Here is an 11,399-nt window from a genome sequence, read left to right as displayed (position 1 = left end):
CCAGACAGTAGATGAAATGCTAGCTGCTGTCAACTGTGTGAAGGACACAATTGCAAAAAAAATAAATAAATTTAATTGTCTACAACAAAGCAACACAAATGTGTAACTCCCTAAATCTGTCTCCAATTGAAATGCCCAGTGCTTGACCCCCGTGGGTTTAGCACATGTACCTATTTCCTCTGCAGACACTTTTTGAAGTGAAAGCACATTGCAGTTATTGTCTTTATTATGTTTATACACAATTATAATGCAGACAATGCATCTTATAAACAGAAAACATGTAAATGTGGTGAACACATTGGACCTTTTAAACACAAATCAGGCTGAGAAAATAAGTTTACGACTCCACCAAGTGGGAAACTTCAGCTAATTTTATTTTTCACTGTGGCTCTACCTAATTTGCACAAAACAGTAAATCACAGTAAATCAAATATATTGTTTCAATTTAATGGTGGTAATTTCATGATGAGTTTTGGATGCTGCATGGTGTTCCAAACAGGGTTCTTAACTATAGCTAAACCAGCTAAAGATCATGCTGGTCAACCCGCCGTTTCTATACATGTTGTGTGGACAGAGATACTAGTGTAACAGAGGCCAGCTGGTAAGAGCTGTGAGGAACCTAGAACAGATGATTCAACTATTAAATATGTGTTAAAGAAAAACAATCTATACCACAAACGATACATACGAATAAAACATCCAGATAATTCTTACGTGGAAGTATTCTTTCCCCCCTTTTCTTTTTCCAAGAAGTTTTTGAGTTTATGGCTTGATCTGTGATCATTTATCTTGGATGAATCAGAAGGATATGGGTGTATCAATTTACGCCACAATCCAAGCAGTTTTGATTCATCCAAAATCCAGGTATTCGGTTTGCATAATGGACTAAGAACAAATAGACGTTTTGAGGAAAGTGCTTTGTATGTGATGTTGTTTTCCTTTATTTTAATTAATTTAATGGAGTTCTTGGAATGGTCCTCCAGAACTGTACTTTTCGGGACTGTCAGTTGCTGATCCACACCAGCACGCTCCATGACTCCTTATGAACCGCAATTCAGAACTGAAGCGAGATACAAGCAGTTTAATAAGACAACATGGTCTCCCCATTGTCCCAAGACACGTATTTTTCCTCAGTAAGACTATGGAATGTTTATATAAATAATAATACTCAACTAGGATTCATTCCAAAGGGAGTAAGTGGAAAATACATCAATTATATACCTTAGTTTCCCGAGTTTGTCTCTCTCCACTTCTTTATATCCCTGCTCTGTTAAAAAGTCTCCCGTCTCTTTGTTGAACTCCTCTTGGATTCTATACATGCCACTGTATGGGGTTAAACAGGAAAAAGTAAAAAAACAACACAAAAAAACTAGTGCTGGGCAACGATTAATCGTGATTAATCGCATTCAAAATAAAAGTTAGTGTTTACATAATATATGTGTGTGTGCTGTGTATAATTATTTTGTATATAAATACACATATATATTTAAAAAATATTTTTTATTTATTTATATAATATTGATATTTATATATAATATAAATTATGTATAATATACAGTATATGCAAATATTCCTAAATATCTGTATATGTGTGTATTTATACAAAATAATTATACACAGTTCTCACACATATGTTAACACAAACTTTTATTTTGGATGCGATTAATTGCGATTAATCGTTGCCCAGCACTAAAAACAAACATACAATAATCATGCAACTTAATTCATACTTAACTCAACTTAATATGACTATTATGTCATATGTCAGGCTTTACAGGGTGAAAAGATACAATTCTGAACGAGGCATTAAAAATCGAATGTAAATTAAAAAGTGCATTTCAAAATGTAATAATAATGACACTTCTAGTCACCGTGATTAAGTTAAGTAAAACATGTTCCTGGATCGAGATATTTTTTTGAGCCTGAAACAACATTTCTCTCTGAAAATGTAACCCTATCCCTACCCCTAAACCTATCCCTTTGTTGATGTTGATGTTGATTCAAGAACATGTTATACTTGGTGAAATCACGTGCATGACACTTCTGTACTGCTAAAAGCAATTAGCGTTGCTGACAGGCTGTGGGCTCAGAGCATTAATGTAGCACTTAATCCAATTAGATTTAATTTCCTTGAACAGAATAATCATTTTGGAGTCATTTCGTTTCAGCCAGAAGACAAAATCTACCTCTCTGTCCCTGTTTCCTAAGCAACCCACAAATAGATCATGTTGCTACATTACTCTTTTGTTCTTTCAGGCTGGCTAATTTGGAGCTCTTTGTGCAGAAGAACATTTCTCAGGGACTCAGTCTCTCTCCCGTCGTCCATTAAATCTCTCTGAAGGCAACAGTTGGTCCCTTCCAGCGTCTCACAGAAGGCCTTCAGTCGGAACAGAGGGATAAATGGATGAGTTCATTGTGCTCAGGGATGTGTCGAGATAACTGGTGTCTGGATGCATCACATTTGGCTGAATGGAAAAGTATTACAGCACAGTAACTGAGCGAGCTTACCCATCTCTCTCTAATATCGCCAAAAGCAGTAGGTGGGTCATCCAGACATAAGAATTCTCTGAAAGCTTCACTTCAGGAGAGAGAAAGCAATGTTACTCTATCACGTGATTTTCATTGTTACATTGTTACACCAACTCATCTTCACACAATTCTCAATAACAGTTTTATTGTAGTGTTGACTGTATTTATCAAGATTTTTGTATTTTGATCTTATTTGTTTATTTTTATTTTATGTATGTATGTATTTTTTTTTTTTTTTTTTTTTTTTTCATTTATCTTTTGTACCCATATGCAGATATTAAATTCAGGGCCATTTTTCTAAATACAGAGTATGGAGCAATAAGTGAACATGTGGATGTAAAAAAAAAAAATTACATGGGAGGAAAAAATATATGTCAATGATTATAGATAGATAGATAGATAGATAGATAGATAGATAGATAGATAGATAGATAAGATAGATAGATAGATAGATAGATAGATAGATAGATAGATAGATAGATAGATAGATAGATAGATAGATAGATAGATAGATAGATAGATAGATAGATAGATAGATAGATAGATAGATAGATGGATAGATAGATAGATAGATAGATAGATAGATGGATAGATAGATAGAGCGACTTTAAAGGGATAGTTCACCCAAAAATGAAAATTAGCCCATGATTTACTCACCCTGAAGCCATCCTAGGTGTATGACATACTTCTTTCAGACGAATACAATCGGAGTTATATTAAAAATGTCCTGGCTCTTCCAAACCTTATAATGGGAGTGAATGGGTATATGATTTTGGAAGTCCATCAGAGCCTATCCATCAGTGATAAAAGTGTTCGAAACGGTTCTGGAGTAAAAAGAGTAACCCTTGAACTTGACGCACAACGTAATGACGAATGCGGTTGCCCAGCCCTGTTTGTTTGAACCGCTAGAGGCGTCAAAGCTTACGCTACTCCTACATCATACATCGTCAAGTGTTACTCTTTTGGCGTAAGTCGACTTACGTACGGTGGTCTGCCGGAAACTAGTTATTTTAGTCGATAAAGTTTTAAATATGAATATATTTTTACACGAAAGCATTGCTTCGCTTCAGAAGGCCTTTATTAACCCACCGGAGCCGTTTTGAGCACTTTTATCACGGATGGATAGGCTCTGATGGACTTCCAAAATCACATACCCATTTACTCCCGTTATAAGATTTGGAGAAGCCAGGACATTTTTTATAACTCCGATTATTTGTTACATAATCACTATACATAATCTGCTAATTTTCACTTTTGGGTGAACTATCCCTTTAAAAAGACATGTCAAGGTGCTTCACAAAAAAGTTGAATCACATGAAAACAAGATACAAATGCATTAATCATCATAAAAAAAAAACTCCAGCCATCCTAGGTGAATATGATTTTCTTCTTTCAGCTGAAAACAATCAGATTTATATTAAATAATATCCTGGCTCTTACCAGCTTTGTAATGGCATTGAATAGCGAGTTTTCGAAGCTCTAAAAAGTTCATCCATCCATCATAAAAGTAATCCATTCGACTCCAGTGGGTTAATGGAGCCTTCTGAAGCAGGGTGATTTGTTTTTGTAAATATCCATATTTAAAACTTTATAAACTATAATCACTGGCTTACGGCAACAGCCTTGCATGCGTTCGCGTTCGTAGGACGTAGCTCCTCTTCTCTTAAATCGAAATCCTCTGTCATAGGATATTATGTGATATAACGGCAATTGTGTTCGGCTAAAAGAAGAAAGTCTTATATGGCTTGATGGGATCATTTTCATTTTTGGGTGAACTAGGTGGGTGAACTAAGACTATGCTTCTCTAAGAGTGAGGGGAAGTGAGTTCCACAGTTTAGGAGCGTAAGGAGTAAATGCTCTATCACGCCTGGTACAAATACAAGATTGAGGGACTGTTAAAATAACAGTATTTGAGGAGCGGAGATCACAATATTGGGGTATAATAAGTTAAAAACTCTTAGGAGCCAAACCATGTAAGCAAGAGAATCTTAAAATCTGACAGGGAGCCAGTGATCTCAAAATCTGGAGATATGTGATCATTGTCCTGGCCCTACTCAGGATTCTAGCATCTGAGTTTTGCACATATTGTAATTTATAAGTGTAGACTTGGAGTCTCCATCAAGTAGTGCATTGCAAGCATCTAGATTGTGTGCATAAGAAAACACAATAGTATTGATCAGCTTTTCAGTCACATAGAAGAAAGATAACATAGGGCACATCCCTGCAATGTTTCTGAGATTTAAAAAAAATATATAGTTTATTTTGTTTGAAACTCCAAAGCAGAATCATCCACAGTTAAGGTTAAAGATCCAAGTTCTGCAAATGAGCATTACTTCAGTCTTGTTACTGTTCAGACACAGAAACTTTAACCCAAGGTTTCATCTCAGAAACACGTGTGAAAAAAAAGTAACTATACCTCAATGTCACCAGATTTAGAATAAACATAAATCTGAGTGTCATCTGCATAAAAATGCTAATTAAGCTGACCACAAGAAAAAAACATACATACTAAAAAGTAAGGGGCCTAAAATTGAACCCTGAGGGACACCAAAATGAACTGAACCCACCTCTGACCTATATCCACAGGGAGACACACAATCAGAGAGATACAATCTGACACTAAATACATTTTAAAGATTGGTGAGTAAAAGAGACTGATCAAAAGCGACACTAACATCAAGAAGAATTAGGATGGAAAAAGAACAGAATCAGTCATTATTGACCTCAACTAAAACTGTTTCAGTGCTGTGGTGTTTGCAAAAAACAGATTGAAGGGGCTCAAAGAGATTGTTAACAGTGAGGTGACTATGCAATTGTGAAGCCACAACTCATTCTAAGATTTAACAAAGAAACGAAGGTTAGAGAGTACAAAAGCGGTTGAAGAAATCCAAATCCATGTTAGTCTTTGCAGAAATACAGAAGCAATTTTAAATGTGAATTTGAGGTGAAACATGATTTAATCAAACTAGTCAGCATGGAATCAACTATTCAAGTTGTATTTATATTATGAAAAATATAAATAGTAGAGGGATTATAGGGATATACTGTATATAGTCTGGGATTTTTTTGGTTGTTAACAAATATAAGTTTCGAAGGCTGTTTCTAAACAAAGCATAATGTCATAAGTACCTATTTCTCAGGTATTTTTGAGCAACCAGGTGCTGTAGAAAGTCTTGTAGGCCCAGTTGTCTCTCTTCTAGAAATTCAGCATTGAAGTTATTGAACCAACGCTTGGGTGGTAGGACAAAGTTAAACGCAGGAAAAATCTCCTTCAGCTGAAGATACACATAAAGACATAAAGACACTCATATCTAAAAGAAGGAAATACTGAGGAAAAAGTGAGCAAATCTCCATCATTGCCTGGTCAGCTGACATGAGTCACCTGTGCCTGACCTTGTCATGTAGTCCAGAGAAGTCTGTGTACCGTCTAAAAATGTGCCAGCTCTCGTCAGGCGCTCGCCTCACTAAGATCTTGTAGACCTAAAATGTGCAGAAAGAGAACATCATGTCCTCTTTATCGCCAAAAACTGCCTTTGACTCATAACAGATACAGTGTAATTTTCCATCTGTTCCCATATAAGATTCGATGTATCTTATTCATCCTTATGTGTCTCAAATTAAAGGGATATTTCACCCAAAAAAACATTTACTCACCCTCATGTTTGCCAAGCAACGACTCGATTCATATGGATTATGTTTACAATGTTTTAAAGAACTTTTTGAACTTTGGTTACTCAATGGGGTTTCAATGAAGGGGCGGAAATCTCTTAGGTATTTCATAAAAGAAATATCTTTAATTGTGTTTCAAAGATTAATGAAAGTCTTATGGGTTTGTAACGACTTGTCTTGAGGGTGAGTAAATGATGCCACATTCTTTTAAATTGCGTGCCAAAAATGGCACATTATTAATAATTTCTCCTTTTGTGTTCCATGAAAGAAACAAAGTCATTCAAGTTTGGAACAACATGATGGTGAGTAATAGATGACAGAATGTTCATTTTGGGGTGAATATCCCTTAAAAAGTAAGTATTAAACAATTAAAATAGCAACAACAGACTTATTGATCACTATGGAGTGAAAAGAGCATGCATAAGTAACTCCTTACTGTGAACTTTGTCTTTTCCTCCATAACCTTATAGCCAAGCAGGGTGACCTTGAGCGTCTTCTCTTCATTGCTCCCTCTACAAAATCCATCACTGTAATACTCCATCCCATTCCCTCTTCTTACAACTTCTGGACTGTGGTTTTGGTAAAACATGCTAGATCTTCTGCAATGTTAAAGCCAATGCTCTCAGAAAAGAACGAGCTGAAATAAAGGATGCAGATAATAAATAAAAAGCACATTCATTTATCAAGAGATTGTTTAAATCAATGGTTATAAGAAACATCACAGATTAAATTTTACTAATCTTCAAAAGATTAAGTCATACAGCATTAGATTTATTTCAAGTATGCTCACAAGCATCTAACACCACATCATGGTGTGATAAATAAGATTTTTTTCTCTCTCTCTCTTACCCAAAGTGGCTTGATAATCTGTTTGGGTGTTTTGTCTGGTTTGGGAGCTGGTGAAAAGAAAGAATCCTAAATCTAATGTTAGCAGAAGTTGACTGATTGTCATCTTCTGCATTCCTTATATGAAGAGAAGTGAATCAGTGTGCTAGTCACAAATGAGACACAACCAACCAAACCACAACTTCTTCTTCTTTGATAAAATTTCAAGTCAGTCCTATTTATGGTGTGGCAGGTCTACCCAAAAACACCATAAAAGAATAAAGATTAAATGACCTTTGTGTGAATGGAGAACTCATAAATCTATAAAACTGCTTTTTTTTTCATGAGCTTTTGTTTGATTGAACTGCCATTTTACACATTAAATGTTTGGAGATGTGTTCTCTTTCATTTACACCCCAAAAATTCAACATTGGCATTCATCTTTTTGAGTTATGACGACTTGTAATGAAATATGTTAAACCAACAAACTTAACTGAGTTACAGGAACTTAATCATTTGAAGTATAAACACAGTAACATGTTTTTTTCTTTCTTTTCTTTTTTCCTTCTTTTTTTTTTACATTGATTTCTCAAAAAGTTCCACAAACCACGTGCACTTCTCTTCAGCAAAGTGGTAACCACAAAAATGTAACAGAAACATCTCAACATGCATGACAGAAACTTTTTTAAATGTCAAACAGCATTAAACGCTAAGCTTTTCCCTTTACTAAAACACATACAATTAAAAGTAATTAATTAATACATTTAATTCATTCACTTAATTTCAACATTTATTCTTCTTATCCAGTATGCAAAGCATGCTGGGAACCAGGAATTCACTGTTTTCAAAGTTAAGGCAATTTAATTAAGAAATTACTTTTTAAATAATCAAAGACAGATCATGTAATCATCAACATTATTATGTCAACAGAACTTATCAAAATAATGTTTGCTACTTAAACCAATAAAGAAGAAGTTTTAACTTCCAATCATGCATTTATTTAAAGATACACTTTTTGGGTTTAAAATTAGAATTAATACATCACCAATCCTTCTTCCAAAATGTGTTTTTGACTTACCCTGATTCATTATGGCAAGCCTATATAATTGGGATGTTTTTTGTGGGAAATTGCGTACATGCGTCCCTCGCCTGTAAAGAAAGAAAAGTTAATCTGGTTACTTTGACGCATGTATGGTGTTGGAGTGGCATAGGTTAGTTGTCACAACGAACAAGAAATGATGACATGAAGCAGCTAATGTTACGGAACAGAGGACCCGGAGACAGAAGGACAAGTGATAGAGTTTATTTTGCAGCAATGGGAAGACAAACAGGAAAATGGCCAACACAAGGGAGAGGACATGGGACGGAGGACATTCACACACATATGTAAAGCGAGACTAGACAATGAGGCGAGTGGCTTTATGGTGAAGTTAATTAGGTCGTAATAAATAAATATATAAAGTCTATAAATAAAGTCGGAATAAATAAAGTCTTAGCAATACAAGATAAAAGTCGTAATATTTTAAGAATAAAGTCAAAATTACGAGAATAAAGTCGTAGCAATACGACTTTATTCTTGTAATTACACTTGAATTACTTCTAAATGTTTAATTTTTACTTATATTTGTTAAACAAGCTTGAATCAAGGCAATACACATTAAACATTAGGCTATATAAAATATGCTACACTGTAAAATATGATTTAAAAAATAAAGGAATTATCATGTTATCATGCAAACCAGTGGTTGCGGAGTAGCCTATTAAAAAAAAAAAAAAAAAACATTGATTCATTTGAATAATAAATAAGCTAGAATTATAGTAAAAAATGAAGCAACCCATTATGCTGGGTTAAATAAACAACCTAATTTGCTGGGTAAAATTAACCCGACATGTGTTCTGTCCAATTTACCCAGCCCTTGGGTTGTTTTTAACCCATTGTTTTTTAGAGTGTGTAAAAATCATTACCTAAGGGTCATGTGAATCCGCAGTAATGGAGAGCCGAAGCGATGTTCTTCCACAAAATGCATGCAGTTTTGTTTTTTAACCGCTAGAGGGCCAAAAGTTACACAGTGCAGCTACCGATGTTGTGGTAAAAGGTCCCTAAATACCTTGTTAGAGTGTAAATGTATCTACTTTTGCAAAAAAAAAAAAAAAAAAAATTGAGCATTGGTCTAAGAAAAACAATAAAGAACTCTTTGTCACATAGTTAGGTATTTTATTCATGTGGAATTAAATAGGCCTACCATATTTTTCCTCCCTGCAATGTAATGACTTTTGCACACTTTTTCCCAAATGGCTGTGTGTCTTTGTTTTATATTTTGCTGATGGAAAGTGGAAACGTTATAGGGGTAAAAAAAAAAAACCAGACACACATTCTCTAAGGCTGCTGTTATCCATCAGGATACACGAGAAATCCCACTGCGGCACTAGATGGCGCAATTAAGACTTGAGGTGTTTATTAAATTCACCAGCAGATGGTAGTGAGTTCTTTTTATTTTATTTTTTTATTCTCATTCGTGTTTTATATAAATGTATTTCTATTCATATTAAGTCAAAATGTTGCCTAAACAAACCAGAAATGTCATTTTCATGCCCTTTTTTTATCATGATATGTTGACCATTGAAAGTCAGTGTATAGTGTGATATGGATACAGCTGATGTAGTAATAGGGGTTTTATTTTTTCTGTGAATAGAAAGAATTTACAGCAACATCTGTATTTAGTTCTCAAAACAACATTTAGCAATAAACATGAAGTATAAAACGTCTCGATATAATTCAAATGTTACTTTGCGTACTTTCCCCAGTTACGCCCAGAAGTGAAGTATGTTGTTAGCCCTCTGTTTACTGCACTGATTCCCGACCACATGTGCTATTTATGAGGGTTACAGGGGCTTGGAAAGCTTTGTTAAACCTGTAAAAAAAATGACCATAATTTACTTAATCTCATTGTTTTTTCCAGTTACTTATTAATGAAAGAAAACAAAATAATGTGTGATTTGCATTAATATTATCATAGAATATGCTTGAATCTTGGTGAGTCTGTTTTTTTCAGAGTAAATAATGATTTAGACAATAATGAATGATATTGCTAAATGATTTCCGGATAAGTCGGCATGAAATTGTGATTCATTTGTTGTGATGTAAAACGGCTTTCCGGAGAACAAATGTAGGGCGGGACTTGATTTTGTCCATGGAGAATTGATTGGATGGTTGTGGTTTGCTTTTGCTGTGATGTCATGTGATTGACAGGTTGCCCCGCCCTCACGCCAGTAAACACATCATCAGAGAAGAGAAGAGATGAACTGCAAGAGGGATGAGAAGTTATTTTGATTAAAGATTACTGGGGCACATGTTTAAAAAAAATATATATATAATGCACGGATAAAACATTTATAAAACAACGTAAATACTGCAATATTCAATTTAAAACAATAGTAAATTTTGATTTCATGGTGACTTTAACAGATTAAGAAATAATGCTCCTCAGGACACTTCCCCTATAGTGAGCAAAACGCTTCAAGTTACTAAGACAATCAGCTCCATCCATCCTGTCTGCATGACAGTTTGTTGTTATCATTACTGAAACCCACTCTCTCTTTTATATAAACTGAATGCAGGGGCGTATTGTTTGTGAGAAAAAAAAAAAAAACTCTTGGGAATTCCCTCCTTACATAATCATGGAATCACCTATTAAAGGGTTAGTTCACCCAAAAATGAAAATTCTGTCATTAATGTTGTTCCAACCCCGTAAGACTTTCATTCATCTTAAGAACACACAAATTAAGATATTTTTGATGAAATCTGAGAGCTGGCTCACTCCTTCATAGGCTGCTAGGTAATCGATATCTGCCATCCCAGAAAAGTTAGTAAAGGCATCGTTAAAATAGTCCAAGTGACTACAGTGGCTCAACCTTAAGTTTATCAAGTGACGAGAATATTTTTTGTGCGCAAAAAAACAACAAAAATAACGACTTTATTCAACTATTCATTTTCTTCTGTGTGGGCCTCTGACGTGAGCTCACGTAGTGTAACAGCGCAGCACTTCTGGGTGGCATCACACGCATCACACACACATGACCAGCGTCGGCCAATAGTGAGCCTACGTTCTGACGTACAACCCAGAAGCGCTGCGCTGTTACACTACGTGAACTCACTCAGAGGCCCACACAGAAGGACATGAATAGTTGAATAAAGTCGCTATTTAATTATTATTTTTTAGCCTACTATGGAAGTCAATGGGTGCCGTCAACTGTCTAGTTACCAACGTTCTTTTAAAATATCTTATTTTGAGTTCAGCAGAAGAAAGAAACTCATACAGGTTTGGATCAAGGGTGAGGTTGAGTTAATTACAACATTTTCATTTTTGGATTAACTA

The 11,399-nt window shown here is 34.9% G+C and overlaps 1 protein-coding gene across 2 annotated transcripts; it reads right to left on the bottom strand.

Annotated features, from left to right (window-relative positions):
* Positions 1–217: 217 nt before the first annotated feature.
* LOC309500188 (sorting nexin-16) lies at positions 218–8,549 on the bottom strand. Of its 2 annotated transcripts, none has more exons than XM_082171751.1 (8): positions 8,102–8,549; positions 6,635–6,835; positions 5,923–6,009; positions 5,659–5,804; positions 2,509–2,578; positions 2,241–2,377; positions 1,222–1,323; positions 218–1,060 (listed from the first exon to the last, which is right to left on the bottom strand). In XM_082171751.1, the coding sequence occupies exons 2-8, from the start codon at positions 6,785–6,787 to the stop codon at positions 955–957; spliced, it is 801 nt and encodes a 266-aa protein (XP_082027877.1). In that variant the 5' UTR covers positions 6,788–6,835; positions 8,102–8,549; the 3' UTR covers positions 218–954. The 2 variants fall into 2 exon arrangements, with proteins under 2 accessions (XP_082027877.1, XP_082027876.1); XM_082171750.1 differs by lacking the exon at positions 8,102–8,549 and adding an exon at positions 7,048–7,139.
* Between the last annotated feature and the right edge of the window lie 2,850 nt (positions 8,550–11,399).

The sequence above is a fragment of the Leuciscus leuciscus genome (genome assembly GCF_965113295.1).
Source record: "Leuciscus leuciscus genome assembly, chromosome: 6".
NCBI classification, from domain to species: Eukaryota; Metazoa; Chordata; class Actinopteri; order Cypriniformes; family Leuciscidae; genus Leuciscus; species Leuciscus leuciscus.
The sequence above is the reverse complement of the archived record's forward strand: the minus strand, read 5'-3'. Positions and strand labels throughout refer to the sequence as shown.